The 20,693-nt window shown below is 38.8% G+C and overlaps 1 protein-coding gene across 1 annotated transcript in view; it reads right to left on the bottom strand.

Annotated features, from left to right (window-relative positions):
- The window catches only part of LOC104280676 (beta-chimaerin), a gene marked incomplete at both ends in the record, with an annotated part of 29,527 nt that extends 14,294 nt beyond the window's left edge, over positions 1-15,233 (bottom strand). Inside the window, 2 exons of the mRNA XM_009878404.1 lie at positions 7,166-7,221; positions 15,195-15,233. Coding sequence (XP_009876706.1) covers positions 7,166-7,221; positions 15,195-15,233 — 95 coding nt within the window. The remainder of the gene's footprint in view (positions 1-7,165; positions 7,222-15,194) is intronic.
- Positions 15,234-20,693: the final 5,460 nt, after the last annotated feature.

Genomic DNA, 20,693 nt, shown 5'->3' with positions numbered 1-20,693 from the left:
CTGCTCAATGTTTCGTGTTTCTCATCGTGAACCTTGAAAAAGACACCTCACAAAGTATCAGTCAGAGAGCTGAGACAGTAAGACACCCCCTCGTACATATGACTTAATCAGATACAAGAAATAATTCTCTAAACTGAAACAAATATGTAAACCTATACAAGCATATAGCATTTTCACCTACAAATAGGCTTATGGATAAACTTTTGGTTGAGATATGAAACTGGCTCTCATTTATGTTGGCTTAAAAACTACTTACATTCGATATCATGCCCAAATAAAAAGAACTAGATGAAAGACAGATATGCAATCAGGATAAAAGGTAATAAAAAAATTACGAGAAGAGCAAAATCACAAATACAGACACATACACACATCACCCACTTCCAAGGAAAAATAGAGGAGGGTGAAACCTCCCAAAGAAGCTTTCAAGCAAAGCCAGAGGGATAATTAGCAAGTTCAACAGCCCGTAAAGACAGCTACATGCAGTTCATGCTCATTAGTCAGAAGTTGCCATCTTGTCTTCCAAAAAGATGGCTTTAACTTTTCCATTTCACAGTGATCAATAAATGCACCAACTGGTTCATACCGTATTCCTCTGATGAAAATGAACACCAGTCTAATTTGCAAATCAAAACCTAGAACATTAGTAAATCAAACGTAATGAAATTCAAGTGGAACAGACAGAACTCTTCCAGTTTTGTTTAGCTGTAACTACTTAAATGAAGTATTTACTATCATGTCTTCAGAATAATTAGAAAGCTTTCTTCTCCATGCAGTAGTCAACTGACTGTTACAAGGATGATGTAGCTTTGTCCACGTGCTCAATCACCCTGACACTGCAGTAGGATGAGACTTCATGGACTCTAGGAGATGACAGAAGACGACTTGTCAGTACTCAGAAAACACTCATGCCTTGGAAAAAAACCACTGGCAGCTTTCTGTGGTGTGATGAATATGAGGGAACTTTGGACAAGCAATATTCCAGCCTTTCTTCTTTCTTTCACCCGCTGCTGCACATCACAGGCATTCTGTGGGACAAGAGTCACTATGGAGATAGCACAGAAAAATGACACTGGGTGTAAACCCACATTTTAAATCTAACAGGAAAACCTGCATATGGCCAGTTTACAGGGACGTTGGATACAATATATTTTGACATTCCATGGGTCCTCTGCACAAATTTAACCTGGCCTTCAACTGTTTTCAGTCCCCTTCAGTGCAGCCAGGCTTTCTATTTTCACTACAAATTACAGCTGAAGAACTAACTTTCTTCTGTGAATATCTATTCAAAATTACTCTTCAGCTTCATTTGCAACCCACAGACTACTGCTGTGCCCTCCTTGTTTCTTTTGTTTCTATCATAAGGACAGGATTATAAAAACACAATTAAAACAGGAGCAATATTATAAGAATTTGAAGATACAGGCTCCATTAAGTCTTATATGTACAAACATTTTCATTAATGAAAATAGGTTTCAGAACAATTCTGCCCATTTTCACTTAACTGCTGGCTAATGGAATTTCTTAGTGTGTCACTGTGTGTGTTCTGAGGTTTCTTACTAAAGAAAAGATAAAATAATATCCTAAATTATCTTCGATAAGCTATCAGGACTGACACCTTCTCATGATAGTGTCTGGTGTCTGACTTCTTGCAGTAGAGTGATCTGAACAAGTGCCATGAAAATTCCCATTTACTCCCATTATTTACCATCAATTTTATGGCCAATTTCAATGCCTATTACAGCTCCCTACTACTTTACCACAGTAAAGACATTGTTCTTAGAAAGAACGAGGGCAGAGGGAAAGCGGAAATATTCAGCTTGTAAAGGTCATTAACTGAGAAGAATAAGGGAATTCATGGAAGACTTATTGCAATGATTAAACACTTATTATCCAGTCAGATATACTCTGCAAACATCTTACTAAGGCTTAATTCTAACAATCTTGCTCAAGCTTCTCTAATCACAAACTTTTTATTACGTGCAAATATAAAACATTTTTCTACCTGAAAGGAGGACTGACAGAAGCAAACAGCATCTGTGAAGCACTTTTAAATGCTGCTGTTGTTTAAATGACACTCTACTAATTGCAGTGCTCTTAGCCTGAATCCCATGCTCCAGAAGAAACTCTGAGGATACCCGAGTAAAGAAAAATTTGCAGTGCTCTGGGTTTGAAGATGTGCAATGATCCTGTATATTTCTCTGCTGGTAAGGTACAAGATGGTAATAACATTACAAACCTGCTAGTGACCATTTCAACAGTGATGCCACTATTTATACTCCCGTTTTGACAAATCTGTGTAATGGATACCCAGAGGGTCAAAGGAGTTCGAGACCCTCCGCATGCTTAGAGTGAAAGATTCTCAGTGGTACAGCCTGAACATGCCATCGTTATTTTAGTCTCTTTCAATCACTTAAGCAAAAAGAAAAACCCTTTTCTTTTTCAGTGAAAAATCTTATAATCATATTTGCTTTTATTCAAGAAATCATATTTTTGATGCTTTAAAGGCAGAGACAATAATTTCTACTGCTTCTGACACAACCTATTTAGAATTCAGAACAACGAGGAAGGCAATTAACTGGCATTTTTTCTACATAATAATATAAGTTAGGGCTCTAAGGCTTTGTCTACACTAGGGAAATTTAGATGAGTTTCTCACTGTTGCTGACACCGGCTTGGCCAAGGCACTGTTAGGAATATGCAAGGTCTAATGCAGATAAACTCAGCAGCCTCAAAAATTGCTGTAGGCAATTAAGGTTTTCTTGGAACAAAACAGGAAGAGCATCCACGGGTATGAATATCTCTACAGAAGTAATGCAAAAATGCATGGAAAAGACTTGCTCCCTCTTTGAAGGAAATTTATAACAACATAATATTCCTTAATCAAAAATATTCCCAAATAATGGCCTCAATTCTTTTACTTTGTTAAAGCCTGCGTCTCTTTAAAAGATACTTTAACTTTGAATAGTCTACTCCTGAAATACTTCTTAAAATTAAGAATTCTTTATTACTTTTGAGTAAGACCAGGAAGTTGAATATTTGAACTATTTTCTGAGACTGTCATTTTTTATCAGCATTTCTGTAGAATAAAACCTAAAAGACGCTGTACAATACGACTTGCTCACAACACGAACCTGATTCTTTGGTGCCTATCAACACACTCGACAGTAGTTAAAAGCTACTCCTCCACCTGAATAGCGCTTTTAAACAAAACTTTTTCTATTTAAAAAATAAATCATTAAAACATTGCTGGAAGCAATATGGTTACAAATGAGGATATTGGCAGAAATCCAATGTTACTGGGAAGGTAGGATAGTCACACTAGTCCCGCTGCCAGTGGTGATTAATTAAAAGCCGTTAGATACCTGGAGCCCTAACAGTTCATTCAATATGATTCCCATTGCAGAAAGATCTGCTTTTGCTGACAAGATATTTATGCAGGTGAAAAGAAGAAGGAAAGGGAAAATCATGATACAAAGCTCAAAGACACAAAGATACAAATGTTCATGTTTTATTTACAGTCCCAGCTTTTAGTCTGGTGGTTTGCATATGAGGAGAGGTAATTTCTGCCTCCACAGTACAGTTAATCAAGAAATTCACACAAATCAGACAGCAGAACTGCAGAGATCTGAGGCTAAAACCCCTATGACAACGGAGTAACAGAGAGGTAATGGAAAAACAAATGCAGAGCATGTGGAAGACGGCAGTGGAAAACGAGGAGGAATGATGAAAATGTCAAGTGGCGAGAGCAAAAAAACCTCCTCCAACCCTTCACAAGTTTATCTGTTGGTGATACGGATTTTGTTTGCACCAGACGATCCAATTTCCTTGCGAACAGTGCAGAATTCAGCAATTATGAATGAAACACATCTTCCCATAAGTGTGAAGGATTTAAAATTACTTGCAATTTTTACATTTGTCTGAAGCTGTTTGAATCCTGAATTACACAATAGGACACTCTCCACCAAGTCTAGTTCCTATGATACACATACAGAGGGATAAATCTTTCCCCTGTCAGTCACACATCCTGCTGGCACCTGCTCTCCAGATGTTGGATGAGCATCATGTTGCATACTAAATAATTATCATACTGCCAATTAATATATTTTCAAATACACAATATAAAATTAGATTCTGAGATCTGTCTACATAACTGATAGAGATTTAAGATTAATAAAACACCATTTTCAGCGAGGCAATCCTATATAATCAGCAGATTACACTGAAGCCAAACTGGAATCCAGAAAAACAATGCCAAAACACCCACTTTACAGTCTGTGTGCTAAGGAAAAGCTAACAGGTGTTCTAGAAATATAGTGCTGATTTTTTTTCTTTAAAATAATCTGTGATGCTCTATAAAACCAGTAGATACTTCTACTTCATATAAAACTGGCAATACGAACCACAAGGAGCAATCTAGCTATGAGGGCACCCCACCTTCCACCCCTGCCTCCTCCATTATTTGTAAAAACAGAGCACATCATCAGTGTTGTAGTGTTTTTTTGGCTCTGGGGTCAAAGAACCTGTTTCTAGCAATCAGGTTGTGAACACATGCAGCTTAGCTACACAAACATTGAAAATCCAAGAAAATGAAGTCAACCAAAGATAACATTTGTGGGAATTTGTACTGCTCTGTATACCTACCCCGAATAAATTCTCCTATTTTCAGCTGTTAAGCTAAATTAAAAAAAAGAATCAAAATAGGACTTTCATCAGTCTGTGAAGTGAGTCACTAAAATGGTTCATCAGTAAGAATCAAACTCAGATGATGTGAATCAGACATTTTTTACTTCTTTTGTAATGCACTGCTTTGCCAATTATGTATTAATTTGATTAATATAATAGGATCTTAGCTTCTTTCTGCAAATCTTTGGAAATGACCTGAATAGACGCTAAATATTTATGGTCTTTAAACATCAGGCAAAAGGGGCAAAAGATGGCTTCAGTTGTACATAACAACTGAGTGTAAGGAAATAAGTTCCATACAGAGCACTGATACAGTTCACAGTCATACACGCACTCCACTTGTGTAGCTAATCCTGTTTCTAGAACAACATTACAATTGCTACTATATGTTAAAAGCACATTGTACCTTGATTCAAATTCTCACTCACGGAGGCAAGCTAAAAAAATGCTTCTCTGGAGACTTTCAAAACCACCTGGACACGTTCCTGTGTGGCTGCCCCAGGGGATCCTGCTCTGGCAGGGGGATTGGACCAGACGATCTTTCGAGGTCCCTTCCAACTCCTGAAATTCTATGATTCTGTGATAATAAATTTTGGACTAAACTTACTCTAAGTCACTTACATCCCCACAAAGATGTGTTCCAGTTGTAGAAAAGGGTGCCTAGGAAATCAGTGCTTATTAATCAGATTTTCTCAAATGCTTCCTCAAAACAGTTTCACTATGAAATAGATAAATAGAATATTAGATAAACTACTATCTCACACAAAGTGAGAAGCTCCTCTAAGGCTGCATTGGAAGTGAATAAAATCATTTAACTTAACCAACTACACCACTAAAAGCTTAATACCTGTTACGTGATATTCATTCAGTACAAACCTTAATGTCCTCTCCTGAACACCAGTCACAGAAACCTACCTGTCATGTGTTTTGCATGACAACTTTGGAGAGGAAGCTCTTGTTAAAACCTTTCAGCACAGGTGAAGTCCCAGAGGGCCACAGCATGCTCCTTCTCCCTGAGCCTCGTCTTTGACAGGCAGAAAGGAGGGTTTGCCCACTCTGGTGTTTCGCCTGCCCTTCTCAGCATCCTCTGTACATGTCTTGGGACCATCCCAAGCTGACAGGGCTTGAAGACTTCCAGTGTGAGGCCAAGACCCTGCTCTCTCTGCCCTGAAACCACTGGTAGATGGCACTTGAGAGAAAAACATCATGGCCTTTTAGTTAAGGCGTTGGGTGGACTCCGGAAAACTGGATTCAACTCCCAGCTTTGCAATGGATCATCTTCATGGCTCTGGGAAGCTACATGTGCCTTATTAAAAACTCCTGCCCCATGCAGAACTGTTTTGAGACTGTGTCTGTTAATATCTGACAGTCGCTGTGCTAGGGCTTTACTTCAGGGGGTACACAGTGCGGGAAGCAGGTCAGAGCTCAGGATGACGTTTGAGAGTAGAGCTATATATCACACTGATGAACTGCAGTTTCTGTCTTCCCTCACATCATCTTTTATACCTCGTGCAATCACTTCACGCATGTAGCATTCCTATTACTAGTATTACATGTCTATTTGCACAAAATATGTCCCTGACATTATAGAAGATAAAGCTATCACATTTTTATTGATTGTGCAAAGACACCTACATACGTTTTCCCTTACTATTAAGCCATACAGGTTGTGAAACTGACATATTTAACTAAGTAGAAATGGAGAAATACAGAAAAAAAAACACACCTGGGAGACAAGATGACTGAGCCAAATCTGTAGCCCTATAGATTCCTAAATATCCCATAATTTTTAATGTTTCTGTAACAGAAAAGAGCTCTCTGGTTATCAGTCTAGTAGATTTAGTTTAGATATTAGAAAGAAATTTACTGTGAGAGTGGTGAGGCACTGGCACAGGTTGCCCAGAGAAGTTGAGGCAATCCCTCACCCTGGAAGTGTTTGAGGCCAGGCTGGACGGGGCTTTGAGCAACCTGGTCTAGTGGGAGGTGTCCCTGCCCATGGCAGGGGACGTGGAACTAGATGATCTTTAAGGTCCCTTCTAGCCCAAACCATTCTATGATTCTATGTTTCTATGATTATAACAAACATAACCCTTTTCAGAATGCATCCAACAAACTGGAGCTACATAGACTGTGTTGAAACATATCACGCAGATGTTAACATGCAGATGCAGGAAGAATATACACCATTTTGACAAGGAAATGCAAAACTTTAGGTAGTATACAGAAAAGCACACTAAGCAATGATTAATGAGTGTTCGTCTAATGAAGGGGCTTCTAGTGGTAGAATGAGGCCTCCATGCCTAATTAGCAAATATTAATTTGCTTTAATTAATCAACCTTAAGGAAATGATTATATAAAATAATGGCTTAGAAAAATTAAAGCAAATACTACTCGCACACTGTACAAAAGATTTTTTGGTAATCATATGCTGCTGACAATTCATCAGATTTAACAAGGTAGAGTGAAAGAAGAACTGACCTCCCGAGGACAGATGATTCTCTTGGGACGTGGTGCCTCTTGTTGCAATTGATACACTGTCAAACACAAAAATGTACAGATCATTAGAAGATGGCAACACACACAAACTTTTATTCAGATGAGTCTGTTTAGCCAGAGGCTGCAGAGAAAAATGCAAATGTAAAGAAAAGGACAGCAAATGGAGGTATTTCAGTTCATCTAAGTCATTTATATGAGTATCAGTTGTTGACCTGCAAACTAATAAAAGTGATCATTAGCTTTTAGAATTATTATCTCCTTTTGTACTTGTTATTACATTTCTACACCGGGGAAGACTAGTCAGAAAGATTTATTAGGTGAATTTCAGGATAAATTCTCACTTTTGCATATACCATGTTGTAAGAACTCAAGATGCTTACCAGTAGCATCAGCGGTTTTTTGGACAGGCCAGGAAAAAGTTCAGCACATTTGAAACTGTTCACCACAATCCCGTAATTTATTTCAAGATCTGCTGGCAGTTACTGACAAGCAAGCAAACATTCCTTTCAGGGCAATTACTCCTTATTCAAATATCCCTGGATCAATTTTGCAAATCTTCTGAAGGCTGGAGGAGAGAGACCTGAGGCTAGGGGTGGCCACTGAACCCCGGCCCTCGGGCTCCTTGTTGCATGTATTTAATGAGATCCTCTCCTTCCTTTCCACTCCACAGTCGTGAGAAGAAGCTGACATGCAATGACAGTAATCAATTCCAGCGCAGACAGACTGTCTCTCCGTAACTCCAGTAAAAATCCCAGAGGTCTGGCCTGCATCCCTCGAGAAAGGCCTTCTGTATGCTGAGCTGCTTGTATTTGGAAAGATCGTGTCTACGAATTATTTTAAAAGACTGAGTTTCCAGGACATAAGGCTTGTGAAGCTCAGAATTGTGCCCTGAAAGATGGCAGATTACAAGAGGAATATAAAAGCCTGTAGGTCTGACAAACACAGAGGCCCTGCTGCAGGAAGTGAATTGAAATGGTAGGTGTTACTCTTCAGCACCTTCTCCCACCTTCTGCACCTTCTCTTTAAATGGAGGTAGAAGCAACGAAATCTGAGAAGCAGGAGGGTCCTCTGCTTGCACCCAAGTTTGTTACTCGGAGGATGTGAAATTTTTGAGGGCTTCTGTTCTCTGCTAACGTTGAAATGGAAAACCCATAACCTCTCCTTTTCCCAATCCAACCTTCACCCCTACTTCCTCGGAAGGACACAGAAAGAGAGTGCATGATTTCTTATATTCTCTATCAGTTTTAATGCATATGGATGTGATCCAGCTTTGAATTTGTACTAAGGCTTTGGATTTAAGCTGCATCATTCAGCACTGCCAGATCTCCCACTACTTTTGCACAAGATTCATGACAACTAGTGGTCTTTCTTACCTCCTGCAACATCAGACTAAGACTCAAAGTCTTCCTTTAACTCTTTTGTGATCAAGTGACTTGGGTATCCAAATGAATTGCCAAGCAAAGCATGAAAATTTTGCTTCAAAAATCACATAGCATGTTTTAAAACTCTGATTATTCTGGAGCCCAATATCATTATTTTAGAGTCCATTTCTGAATGTCAGCATAACCACTGATTCAGCAAGTTACTGATACTTAATACTAACTATAACCAAGAGGAAAACAGTAACCTTTTCTCCTCCTGCATACATTTCTAGCAAAGAGAAGGAACTCTAAGGATTCAAAATATTGCAGGAATATAATTGCTTCCCAATTTATTTATTTCAATATTAATTGAAAAATCATACTTTTAAAAAATGCTATTTTTCAATAAGCAAACCTGGTAAATATTAACTGATATAGCAAATTAAGCCAGCGGAGCTGTTTCTAAGATAACCTTGACAGCTGTGGTGCAAAACAAGTTGGTCTGAAGACACACTACAAGCCTAACTTGTGATGTGCTGCTTTTATAAGAAATGAGAAAAGCAAAGAGCTCTCTAAAATGACCAAAAGGATTGCTGAGGCTGATAGCACTGGAGAAGTGAGGGTGGAGAGGAGAGTCAGCATTTCACAAAACAAAGGAAAGAATGACTAACAGGAGAGGGCAGATATATGAAAGATTTGAAAGCAAACACAAAAAAATGGATGCTGATAGGATGCAGTGGGATGAATCAGCGCAGGGATTCATGATGAATGCAAGGAAGACAAATCATTTTAACAACTGTATTTAGAATAGACTAGAAAAGGTTGCTGTCATTCTCAGAGAGGCACGGGTAATTAATCTGCACAATAATCTGAACTGAGAAAGATATCTGATTTAGAAATAATTCAGAGAAAAATGTAGTAAGATTATTACTATACAAATTAGAAAAAATAATAAATTATATTTTGCCTTAAACATGCAGGATGAAAAAATGGACCCAAATAATATGCAAGATTGAGATTGTGAATGGTGGTAATCACAGAAAACATCATGAATGAGAAATCGTTCTCTGGGAAAAATAAAGAATTCAGATTTGGCCATATTAGCTTTAAACTGAAAGACATTAAACTGACAGAGAGACAACCCTATGGAACTACTGGAGAGAGAGATGCAGAACCACTTGACAGAGGGAGAGGAGACAGATCAGGAGCAGAAAGAAAGGACTGAGAACCACTGGTGGCATCATGATAAGGAACGCCAAGCAGTTCAATGGGAGACAAACAACAGAGGAGAGACAGAGAGGCACGTAGCCCCTGAGGATACCCGGAATAGACACAGCAAGGCGAGGGTGGAGGAGGTAAAACAACAGTGAAAGTGCAGTTCAGTGAAAAACGAGGGGAAGACAGTATCTATGATGTTAAGGAGCAAAGGACTATGGTGTTAAAGCAAAGCGACACTGACAAAAGCTGTGTTCTTCTCTAAGGGGTTCTCTCCTGTTTCTGCTTCAAACCATTGCTCTGTGAAAGCCTGCTAAGGGGCTAAGACTACAAGCACTAAGGTGACTTGAGAAAAACGTGCCCTACAGCTAAGTTCCAATGAGTGTAGACACCTCATTAAGTGACCTCATTTTCAGAAGTGCTGAACACCCTGCAGCTCTGCCTGATTTAGTTTTATATTTTTTTCCAAAGTGCTGGGCACTCACACACTGGCTGACACTGCAAGACCCAAGCAGAGTCCAGGGGCTGGTCAGAACTTCAGAAAGCACATACCCTTCACTTACTTGCTCAAATGAGAAATGAGTCTTGCCTTTCTGCCTCATTTTCTCACCTGCACCTCTGAAAATCTTGAAACAGAATTCAATGTATAAGGATATGGTTAACTGAAATAATAGAAAAACACACTTATTTAATACAGGGGTAAGCAGTGATTGACATCTGACCCAGTTTATTCCAGCATTTAAAACTGACAGGCAGGTTAAAAGACAAACCCACTGTGATCAAAAAAAGGTGACACTTGAACATAATAATGCATCATTATTTTAGTCTCTGAGAAAATTAACCTTATAAAAAGTCAACTGCATGCAAAAAGAAAATGTATTATTACTGCTTAGAGAATGGCATCAGACTGGGAGCAGCTTTTTGTTCAGCATCAGATGCAAATGAAATGCACAGTAACAATGCACACTAAATATTAGAACAAAATGCAGCACTCCAATAGAAAAATGCAGTAGCTTGTAACTGGCCACTGAACACCTTTATCGGTTTCATAATTCAGACAGTTTGCCAGCATTCCCAGTATCACTTGGGAACTTACAAAGTTAACAAAACTTTAATTTATTACTGAATCTCTAGGGAACATTTCCTTGAGATGTAAAGTAACTAGTTAGAATATATATATCTCTTTTGTTCCTGCCAATGAATGTTGTCTCATGGCACAAATATGGGAAATTCCACAACAAGTTTTAGAAAGAACTGCCTAATTCTCAAATCTGATCTGCCTAAGAAATAAAGGGATGACATGCGAAAATCAACACTTACTCCTTTTCTGCCAGGGAAGAAGGTCTATCACCCATTTCTTCATACTTTTTTCATTCTGCAGTGTGTCAGGAACTCAAGTTTCTCCTTTAACTCACCTATGAGTAGTGTTCAGTGATGCTCCAGTGGAGATGAACAATTCCTATCATCACTTTCATAAAGCAGTAAAGAAACGTAGTGCCTTCTCCCTGAGAACGTTTCACAGAGTTCCTTAGTTTTACCTCCGTGGCCTCATCTCAGTCAGGCACTTATCCACGTGCCGAGCTTGAACAATATGAGCTGTCCTACTTCTGCGGGATTACTCACATGCTTAATTAGAAACCTAAGTGCCCGGCTGAAATAAAGCCTTAATTTCTAACAAAACTGAGTCTCAGACACTGTGCTTATTATTTGATGAAAGACAGAAGGTAGGTACTTTGTGAGGAGCTGAAGCATGGCATCAGCTGATCCTCCGCACCTTGCCACACTGCTTCGTGTCAGTGTACTGATCTTAAATAATACAAACAAACACTGAAGTGGCACGGACATTAGGCTTGCTCAGCACACACCAATCTCAACAGTGGCAAATAGAGGAAAAGAGTGGGTTTACATCTCTTCAAAACCCAAGAATGCTGGAAGTCAAAAAACCCAAATTGCCTATTTATCACACGAAGCAGGTAAAATCAGTGGTTTTGCTCTAACAGGGCAATGCAGCACTGGAGCAGGCTACCCACAAAGGTGGCAGAAGCTCCTTCCCTGAAGGTTTTCAGAACTCAGCTAGATAAATCCACGGCTGTTCTGCTCTAAAGCCATCCATAATTGTGCTTCAAGTAGGAAGCCGAATCAGCTCATCTCAGAAGTGCCTGCAAACTCACGTCTGTGATTCTTCGCTTCCTTACTTTCCTACCTCCACAATAGTAAAAAGGCAAAACGTCACTTCATATAATATTACTAACATACAGCAAACTACAAGAAGAAATCTCTTATCGGACATCTATTTGTTGATCTGTTACTCAGGTATAAATGCAGTCAAATCCACTGCTTAGAGACTGTTGGCTCCTAACAACTTTCCAGATTTTTTCCCCAAGTCCCTTCCTGGTAATACAAAATCATTATTGCCATTTCTTTAAGCCTCTGTGTTCCAGTGCTATCAGGATGTCCTGGTTTGAACTAAACAGAACCAATTCTATTCAGTGACTTTACTTTTCAGCTCAGTCTCTTCTAAGAGGTTGCACTCTGAGGTTAGCAGTGTGTTTTTGCAGACAGTGTCTGCTACTAGAAGTGATAACGCCTGATGTTGATAGTTAGCGCCAGGGATTGGTATGCAGAAAGGCTCTTGCTTATACTTGCTCCCATAGTAACCAAGGTCACTGCTAAATCTTGTGTAACACCTTGGGAGTGCCAGGAAGTAGAAGAGTGACAAGAAAGTCAAAGGTTGCACCTCTGGGGAGGAACGGACAGGACAGATGACCAACAAGAGTATTCCATTCCTTATACGTAATTGTCAGTATAAAGCTGAGGGATCACAGGGGCTGAGATCTCTTGCTCTTCCACTTCTTCAACAGCCAGCATCCAAGGAAGACTCTGTCCATTCTTCTGCCTTTAACCCTAATCCTAAATTCCTGAATCCAGCTCCTGTGTTCAGTTTTCCCAGTGCCTGCCTGCTTCTGTAACATCAGTAGTAATTGTTATCAAGGGGGAGTTCAGTTTAGATATCAGTTTTGTATACACTTACACATATTTCATTATTGTCATTATTTCCTTATCAATATTATTATTACTTCTTTAAAGCTGTTTTACTTTTCGTTTCCAATCCATAAATTCCTCCACCTTCTTCCTTTTCACCTCCCGTCTGGGGAGAGAAACGAATTAAAGAATATCTATCAGTCATTTAACGGCCTGCCCAGCCCTAATTTGTGACACAGAAAAGGTCTGAAAAACCTTGTAATCTATGAAACCTAGGTATCTTCTGACAATTCATAAGCAAGTGAAGATCTTCTGCATCAGAAATGTTCATCTTCTCCAAATACAGCTGAAACAATCTTCTACATTATGCCAAAGAATAAGGCTTGGATTTTGAAAGCTGTTTTACTTTGACTGGCATTTGACCATGGATATGTGCAATACTGTTCATCCGAATACTTTGCCTGCATAAACAGGAAAATGTGCCTTTGTTGGGAAGCTAGAAGGACTGAAGCCTTTATCATGATGTCAATAAAAGGCAACCTAGTGCACCTAAATTTATCCTGGACTAAGAAAAGAAAGCAAAACTGTATGCAAAAGTATCTTAACTGTATGTTAGTAAACTTTAAAAGTTACTAGCTAAAATATACTGAAAGTAATTGTTAAATAGGCAGTAAACACAAACTGGTAAGAGTGAAATACATACCTTAAGCTAAAACTGTGATGAGGCAGGACAGTAGATTGCATCATAGACTAATGTTATCATTGGACATAACCTCTATAATTAATATTTCTAGTAGAGTAAAAAAGCATACATTACCCAACATTGCAATGAAAAACATATGTCTGTGGCTAAGCAGTCTCAGCAATAAATCTCTGTAACCTTGAACTATTTTCTGCATTTTGGAGCTGTGTAACTTTTTCCAAGGTCACTCATGCATGGGGTTCAGATGCTGAGGCCATAACTTTGTCTTTACCACAACCTTGGCATCCTACATACATCTGAATAGGAAATTATATATATTCATATTCTATTTGTTCATTCTGGTTTTTTTTATTATTTTTTTAAAAGTTTCCTTGGACTATGTGTAAACTATCAGACAAAAGTAACCAAACTTTTTCACTGTCTGCAGTGATCTCTCTGCCACACCAGTGGGGCAACGGAGAGAAGGTAAGTAAAGGGATGTACTTATTCCCTGACTTTTTAATGAAAACTTCCCACAAGAAAGGAAACATCTGTTATTTTAAATCCTGGTCTCATCAGAGTTAATGGGAGCTTTTCCATCAGTTGCTCTGAGAAAGAAACCTGCTCAAGTGTCTGCTTTTTTCCAGGTACCTAGTAAAGTCCACTGGAATGGTCCAACTCAAATCAATACACTCTTGCTGACTTTTAAGGAGGTTTTTCTTATAAATTCAAAATATTGCTGTCAAAAAAAAAAGTCTCTAGAAAACAGTGTTCTGGTGTTCTGAGAAGCAAAGCAATATTTGTAATTTAATACTCAACATTTGTTTGAAAAAATCCAAGTCTATTCTGAGGCAGAATGTCATTTTCAGGTAACAGAGAGGTGATGTCTTTGAAGTCAGCAAGGTAGTTTAATGGGCATGTAAGTGAAGTCAACAAGTTTATTCCAGTCTTCAAAATTATACAGGTACACACACGTAACTACTGTGATCCTTGTCTTTTTGTAGTTCCATTTCACTAATGGCACTGTACTGAATTTGAAGTTGCCACAATAAAAGAGATGACTTTCGCTTAAGGATAGTTCCGTATCTGAAAATGGCAAAAAAATCCCCAAGTCTCCACACCCAAAGCTACAGTTTTATTAAAGTTCCAGTAAGGATTTAAATAAAAAGATCAAATTTAAAGGCCATCCTTAATAAGGATTTTAAAAGTCTGTATTTTGTCTTAGAGCTCTGCTACTTTATTAGAAAATACATTTGGAACACAGCAAAAAGAGCATAAAATATGCATTTCTGCACTTCACTCTATGTAAATTATTTTTCTAAAAGCAGGCAGGAAGGTTCAAAGAACTGATAATGGTGCCTCCAACTTCTAAACCACCGCTTCAGAAATCCACTTCTATTGCTAAGGATCAAAAATATTATTATCTTGAAGTGATTTGGTGACCCATATAAAAAGGCAAGTATACTCAAGCCTGACCTTTAGTAAATACATGAAGCATTAACCTCTACCTCTGGAATCCCTCTTCAGCAGAGAAACCGCGAAACCCAGGATTTGCTCACTGTTAAGGCAACCCAGAGAGTCTGGCACTCACAACCCTCCTGCACTTGCTCTCCGGAGAGCTAGAAAAGTTTGGGTTTTGCTGCTGCCCCACAGAGTAATTTCTACAAGCACCCAGTAGTAAATTTATGCCTTTTTTCTAAACAAAGGGAAAAGATCCAACAGTGGCACACTGGTAAGGCACTAAGATTATTCAAAGTTTTCGTATACTCACAGTATGATTTCCATATTGGAGGCTGGTATTCTTCAGCATCTAAAAAAAGGGAAAAAGGGAGAAAGTAATCAGTCAATTGGCCACTGGGTCAAACTGTCAGCATGCATTTTTCTGTTGAAAGACTTCAGCTTGTCAGCAAAATTCACATTTCTTTCCCATGAGAGAAGCTAGCTTATTTACAGCACAGTCTCCTATATGAGAGAAGAATATAAATTTCAACCACTTGTGGATCAAATGTGCTTTTCCCAAATTATTCATACGTAACACAAGTTAATTTCTTACAAATTTGCATATAGTTTCCTGACTCACCAGTATTCTTAAAATAATTAACTAGACTAGTAACTACATTGTTTATTTACTTTACTTGGCATGATAAATCTGCAAATCGCTGCTAGTTTTCCATCAGGCTTCTAATCCCACTATTAAGATTTTAGAATAAGCATCAGTGAGTAAAAAACCCCCTTAGCTAAGAAGATGCACAGCTCACGTTGGTCTCCAACACACAGATCGGACAGCTCCTACAACAATATTCAATTACACTTCTTGAACCCACTAGAAGATGTAATTGGCATATTTCCAGAAACTGCACCAGCAAAAATAATAATAAAAAGTTAGAAAAATGAAAGACTGCAAAACCTGCAATCAGAAGCAAACAGTTACTCCCCTTATCGACTGAAGGGGCACAAAAATAATTGCTATCTTCTATTTGCTTAAGAACTACACAATGCTGGTGGGCAAATTTTTGGCAGAGGGAGCAGAGCTTCTGTGTTCAATAGTGTAAGTTTGTGGAGCCTGAGCTAACCAACTCCAGCCCTGCTGTGTTTAGAGCCCAGCAAGCAAAGGGGTCCCCAGGCTGGGAGGCAGGTGGGTGCTGGGAGGCAGATGGGTGCAACTGGAGGGCACTTGCATGGTCCCACTTCATGGGGAGGTTTCCAGCTCACTGAAAGAAAGGCTGTTGCTTCAACCTCAAGAAATCCCATCAGAGGCCAAGCTTGTGTGGTAGGAGTTAAGTTACCATACACCAGCCACAAAGGGTGGGGTTACCAGGTACCAGTTCAGCTCTAAATTGCCACGTTGCCAAACACTTTGAAGAGTCATTTATGGGGGAGGGGACGTATGTCATTAACCTCCTAATACTGTGCAAGTTAATTAAGGTGTTTGGTATTTACTAAACTTCTACTTCAGTTATGCTAATGTAATTCAATTATAGTTGCACAGCTCATGCCCCTGACTATTTATATACATACAACCACTTTAAATATATCCCTGCAAAAGTTTGTTTACTAGAAATGTTAATCATTAACTACCATCTGCCACTTTTAACTCTATTGTTTTAAAAAAGGGATAAATCTACCAACGATCACAGTTACTGCCTGGAATAACACCCTGTGACGATTTGCAGATATATTCATCAGGAAACCCATTCAATTACAGTTTCAACTGTATCCACTTCACAACTTTGGCAAAATTCAAAATGCTCCCAGAATGAGTTATATCATTCTGGGGCAATCCAAGAGTAATTAGCTTGCAAGTCATCATACAGAAAGATTAAGTTACATGAAGCTATTCGTGAGACCAGTAAAGTTTATTCATGCAAGAGCTGACTAATTTTTTCTCCTCTCACATTATAATAGTAATACATTACTCTTTTTTTTCCCCATACATCTGTTGCTCCACATGAAGTTTAACATAATACCATAATATTGTATATTCAATTGCTCTGTCATACTTCTGCACTACTGCAAGAGAATTTTTGAATTTGCTTGTTCATTTAATGTAATTTTCCAACAGGAGAAACATTGAGATAATGCAAGCAACTGATTATCTATACTTGTGACTTCAAAAAAGGAAATAATAGTAGGAGAAAAAATTAAAAACTAATGAGTATCAGCTGTTGCTTTAGTCTTGCAAATTAGGAGTGTAGTAAATTGAACAGTGAAAGCTGATCTACAAGTGGCCATAAAGTGCTCCACTAGCTTGAGACAGACTGATGGTGTGGAAACACTGCAGCCTAGGTGGAGAGCAATCATCCAGGAGATAGTCATCAGCCAAAACTCCCGATGATTACGTTAGATTTGTCACAGTTATGAATCTGTCAACCTGGGAGAGAGTAGACAGAACCATTCACCAATAGATAAAATAATTCTTAAGGGCAGAGTAGTCGGAGGGAAACCACGGGTCACCAGCTCCACACTGGCCATTACAAGGTACCGCAACATCCTCACGATCCCTTCAGCCGACAGCACGTCCCCAAATCACAAGGAACAAAACTACATAGAGGTGATAGCATTCATACTCTATTATTAAGCTATCACGCATGGCATTTGATGGCTTACACTCATAAGGAAATAAAGAACAGTTTAAATACCACCTGGAGACAGAGGTCACACGTAAGGATCGGGGAAATGTTTAATGAGGCCACATATAGACCTTTTGCTCCCTTTGTGGAAGGAGGCCACTGGGCTCCTGTCTAGACGTGGGCCATGTACAGCTGAAGATGCCATCCTACATGGCTGTCAGCATGGAAATTACCCTCAGGACAGCAATTACTACGTCTGAGTCACTGGAGAAATATATTTACTTTTCTTCTTTTATGATACGTTCTTAGGACTCCCATTCTGCATTAACTAGATCGACTAAACTTCAGCCCTTCTTAAGTCAGGGGTCAGATGAGACAAATCCTACCCGAGCAGATTGGATTACTATTACTCGCCCTTTTTTTCCAGATTTCTGTTCTGTTTTTTGTAGGTTGGGGATTTTTTTGGGTCCTCTATCTTATAACGTAGCTCTACTCATTAAATCATGCTTCACTCTCCATCATTGGACTTAATATAGCAGGTTCACAGAAGGTGCCAGTAGTTGGGTGGTCGGCTCAGTTACTACATGACACCTCAACTCCCACAGCTTCTGCCTTCAGTTCTGCGTATGGTAATGGTCTCAGCAAGGTCCACGGACCTCAGTTTTGAGCCACTTAGCAAAAATCAGTCACTGAATCAACCAACCAACCAATCAAACGGACTTGGCAAAAATCACAAATGCTCCATGCTGATCTCTCATTAAATGATATTCCTAATGCAAGCTTTGATCATAATTCCTATCACAACTGTGATTAGCAGCATGGGGAACAGGGTTTACTGAGGTGCTCTCAGTATAGGGCCTCTCTTATCACTATGTTCTTGAAAAGTTCACACTTTTGGCAGTGACTTCTTGTCTAAATTCAGAAGCTGAGCCAGCTAAGGCTGAAAGTAGTTGTCACAGGAAAGCAAGACAAGTACTGGTTCTGAAAAACTCAACAAAAGACCCCGCAGCCAGCTATGATACCATTCTGAGTCCAGAGAAGCTCACTGTAAAAGAACTACGGAACGTCCAGTTTAGGTCTTTTGTATTATTTTGAGTCTTACCAATACTGCATCAGAAATGACCTTAGCAAAATCAGAAAACCTAAGGAGTACTCACTGAGAAGACCAAGACTGGCAAAGAAAAGCATAAGAGACTTCCACAAATAATATTACAGGCAATACTGTTAACTAAAAGCTTTAAAACACAGCAGTTGAGAAGGTTAATATTTATTAGACCTAAAAAAGTAATGAGAAATTAGCTGTATGTATGCTAAAGAGACAAGGAAAAGGAATGGTGAATGCTGACTCTTGGGGAATATTACAGCTACCAGAAGGTTTCTCACTGCATGCATAATTGACACAAAAAGATGCTGGAGAAAACTGTGAAATCAAAAATGAACCTGTGGAACTGGAAAGCGGGAGTAAGGAAAAGCAGGTTAGTTCTTACTTTATTTGCTTTGTTCTTACTTTATTTGCTTTACTCATCACAGAGCAGAGAAGATGAAAAGCATCTCAGGAATAAAATATTCTTATAAAGCTGACAAAGGACTGTAAAGATGAACACATCTAAAAAGACTACAATAAAGGGAGTAATGAAAAATGGGCAAAGCTTTAAGCAGCCAGGCAGAAAGCAGAACTAAATTTTTCCTTTTTTTTTTTTTTAAAGAAACATGAAGACAGAAGACTATTTCTGTAAATAACAGTTGGAAAATGGTTAATACATTACTCAGAGCCATTCTTAAGCAATTTCTGAGAAATGGGCTTACATTAATTATATAGTAAGTAAAGTTGTCCATGGACTTCAAACCTTGCTCTTCACTGTGCCTGGCTCTGTACCAAAGGTGACACCTTTCTGAATGTAGTTGTGAAGGGCACCGGAATCACTGAATTGCTTTTTACTACTTCCTTGTGCTTTATGAAGATGATAATGTTAAGCCAACACTTGTGGCTTTGTGCTACCAGAGCCAGGACTGACCTAGCTAAAGCAGGTCTAATAAGACACCAACTAAGCTAAAACTTTGGTTCTTCTGACTACCAAGACTGGTAATGCATTGGAAAGGGGAAACTCTGGAAAGAACACAAATTATGTCACAGGAATCAAATATTTCTGACTTATATGTGGCATTTCTAATTCTTAAGGGGAACATTAGCAAATATCCATACTGTAGCCATGTCCAGTTTTAGATATTCGAAAGGTATTAATGATGCCTATGGTAGTAAAGAGTTATGCCGGACAACTGTCAAAAGGCAGACCATCACTCTTTGCTAATTTCTTCATAACCACTATGAAAGGGAATAAAATATTTTCTTTTGCCTTTGTGATTACTAAGGGACTTAAAAAAAATATTCTGCAGTTCACCTTGGAAGAACTGCCTTAGTCTGGATTTTCTGCCACCATTGTCTGAACTTCAGACTTCCTTTCCAGTAACAACTGATTTTAAAACTACGACCTGTGTGTGCAAGAACAGACTCTTGCGTGTGAGGAAGAGCCAATTTGGAACCCACTGGCTTACTGGAAGTGTGCAGATAAATGAATCACCAGATGAACAAGTCTAGTTACTAATTTTTTCATCTTCTATTGTTATTTTCAGGACCAAGACTAATTATTAGTATTTAAATGCCTTTTGTATATTTCCTTTAAAAAGATTTTTCACAGTTTTACGATATACACTTTCGTATTTATAGCTTTGTTTCCAAAACACTGTTAGCGTATGTTATTAAATACAATTGTCTGATTTTTATATATGCAATTATATATATAACAATAATATGTAACTATTGAGTAAAAGGCTATGTGAAAGATGAACTGTGTTTGTACTCTTTAGGTACCTATATTTTTCTTATATTTTTCTTCATATAGCCAGAATTGTATCATACAATTGACTATAATGGGAATGGACATCACTGACTCACAGAATGGTTCAGGTTGTAAGACACCTCTGGAGGTCATCTGGCCCCAACCCCCCTGCTCAAGCAGGGCCCACCTAGAGCCAGGTGCCCAGGACCATGTCCAGATGGGTTCTGAGTATCTGCAAGGATGGAGACTTCACAACCTCCCCAGGCAACATGTGCTGGTGCTCAGTCACCCCCACAGTGAAAAAGTGTTTCCTAATGTTCAGTTTGTACTCACTGTCTCTTATCCTGCCACTGGGCACCACTG

Source organism: Apaloderma vittatum, unplaced genomic scaffold (genome assembly GCF_000703405.1).
Source record: "Apaloderma vittatum isolate BGI_N311 unplaced genomic scaffold, ASM70340v1 scaffold6551, whole genome shotgun sequence".
NCBI classification, from domain to species: Eukaryota; Metazoa; Chordata; class Aves; order Trogoniformes; family Trogonidae; genus Apaloderma; species Apaloderma vittatum.
The sequence above is the reverse complement of the archived record's forward strand: the minus strand, read 5'-3'. Positions and strand labels throughout refer to the sequence as shown.